The 2500-nt window shown below is 36.2% G+C and overlaps 1 protein-coding gene across 1 annotated transcript in view; it reads left to right on the top strand.

Moving 5' to 3' along the window:
• Positions 1–1170, top strand: part of LOC145090288 (xanthotoxin 5-hydroxylase CYP82C4-like) — a 1651-nt gene extending 481 nt beyond the window's left edge. Inside the window, exons 1-2 of the mRNA XM_079028575.1 lie at positions 1–461; positions 541–1170. The exon at positions 1–461 is cut by the window's left edge and continues 481 nt beyond it. Of these exons, the coding sequence (XP_078884701.1) occupies positions 1–461; positions 541–1170 (1091 nt within the window). The remainder of the gene's footprint in view (positions 462–540) is intronic.
• Positions 1171–2500: the final 1330 nt, after the last annotated feature.

Raw genomic sequence — 2500 nt, 5'->3', positions numbered from 1 at the left:
CCGGAATTACAGAGCTCTACGGGCGATGGGTGGAAAACGGTGGACGTCAGCCTTTGGTTGTTGATTTGATCAAATGGTTGGAACCCATGTTGTTAAATATAATTACGATGATGGTAGCCGGAAAGCGGTATTATGGTGTCGAAACTGACAGCCATGAAGCCAGAAGCTGCCAGAAAGCCCTCAATGAATTCTTTCGTTTGATTGGCATATTCGTGGCATCAGACGCAATACCCTTTTTAGGGTGGTTGGATTTGGATGGATATGTGAAGCAGATGAAAAGGACAGCAAAGGATCTGGATTTAGTGCTCGGAGGGTGGCTCGATGAACATAGGCTCAATCGGAAATTAGATTCAAAACGAAATAAACACGATTTTGTAAACGTGATGCTGTCTCTTGAAGAAGAAGGAAAGCTCTCCGGTTTACAGTATGATTCAGATATCAGCATCAAATCTACATGCTTGGTAACTTATACTAATATACTATATATAATAAGTTGTATCTTGTGTGGATCGATCATTAATCTTCTCCAAATGTTTACAGTCGATGATGTTAGGAGGTGGCAATACACCGGCTGAAACACTAGCGTGGGCTATCTCATTGTTGCTAAATCATCCCGATCATCTAGTTAAATTGCAACATGAACTAGACGACAAAGTTGGTAAAGAGAGACAAGTCGTTGAAACCGACATCAAAAACCTCGTATATCTTCAAGCCGTTATTAAAGAAACTTTACGTCTGTATCCTGCTGGGGGCCCACTTCTAGGACCGAGGGAAGCGATGGAAGATTGTACTGTTTCAGGGTACCATGTAAAAGCCGGGACTCGGTTGATAGTTAACGTGTGGAAGATTCAAAGGGATGAGAAGGTTTGGACTGATGCATCTGAATTTAAACCCGAGAGGTTTATGGGTGAAGAACATGAACATGTCGACTTGAGAGGACAGCAGTTTGTCCTCATCCCATTTGGGTCAGGTCGACGTTCTTGTCCTGGAGCAACACTTGCTATCCAAGTTCTTCATCTGACATTGGCTCGTTTTGTTCATTCTTTTGATTTAGGTCTTCCTGGAGGTCTCCCGATCGACATGACTGAGAGCCCAGGGTTGACCATGCCAAAAAAGAAGCCATTACAGGCCCTCCTGACCCCACGCCTTCCATCCGAACTCTATGGATAGTAGAAAAAGTATTAATGTTGATCTTTTGTTGTTTGGAAGATCAATCTATATAATGTACTGAAATAATTGAAGAGGTCCTATATAATTAACAAAAAATTCACTTATCTATGTTTATTTTGAAGGTGTCCTACAATATTACTTTGATGAGGATACACATAATTAATTGATCCTTAATCCCATTAAGCAAAACATATTCAGTTTGGCTAGGTCGAAGTGTATAATATCAGAAAAAGTTAAATCAGCTAGCTTTCAAAAGCCTTTGGTAAATTTGTATGTAACCAAGGGAATATTGAATATTTAGCAGCATATGCTTTCATATCACCTTCATTAGGTACAATACCTAGCTAACTAATTCGTTTAAACATATGTTTTGACACGAACTTGTAGTATACTTTGGAGAATTTCGAGGATATACCAATATATAATATAATTATAATGATCAAGAATTAAAGCATCAATATCATGATAATAACTCCATTATATGCTAGTACCTCAGAATATTGTCAGGACTCTCTAGTTGAAAATAACCGAAACCGACCTACTCGTCCAATCCATTATGAATTCAAATAGATTAGGTCGGATAGAACCGGATATTTAATTAGTTTGGGTATTGGGTAGGCATAAAAAAATTCAGGGATACCTGAATATGAGTTTGTTTGTTTTTTTTTTTTTTTTTTTTTTTTTTTTAAATTAACACACTAGCTATAATAACTATTGACATTGTATTGACCGATTAATTTACATACTTAGCGACTTCACTGTTAACCCATATTGATATTTTTATAGTTCAAGAAAATTAAATAAACATTTTATTAATAATTTAATAGAACCTAAACCTTTGCCATGATGACATCAAAACATGTTTTAGATTTTCCAGTTGGCAAGTAAGTGAGTAACCACTTTCGCCGCTCATATAATATAATGTTATGTGGTGAAGCTCATTTCCATCAAACATCTGTAGTTGATCATAGCCAAAAACAAAAAAAAAAATACCCCTCAAAATATATTTTGTCCATAGATTCAAACCAATCGTTGTCTAATCAAAACTAACAAAAATTTGATCTACATATTCATATACATGACCTTTCCGCAAAACAAGAAAACACAAACTCCAAATAGATATGCAACTCTTAATAAACAAAGTACAAGAGCCAATTGTTGACCATAATATTTACCAGGAAACAAAGGCAATTGTTGAACATAATCTTTACAGGAAGCACAAAGTCACAAATCTTTAAATCACAATTTGCATTCAAAAGCAAGTTGCTTGGTTTTAAATCACGGTGTAAAGCATTTGCAGAGTGTACATATATTAGCCCACGAAGTAACT

Source organism: Lactuca serriola, chromosome 2 (assembly GCF_051521515.1).
Source record: "Lactuca serriola cultivar US96UC23 chromosome 2, Lser_US96UC23_V15, whole genome shotgun sequence".
NCBI classification, from domain to species: Eukaryota; Viridiplantae; Streptophyta; class Magnoliopsida; order Asterales; family Asteraceae; genus Lactuca; species Lactuca serriola.
The sequence above is the reverse complement of the archived record's forward strand: the minus strand, read 5'-3'. Positions and strand labels throughout refer to the sequence as shown.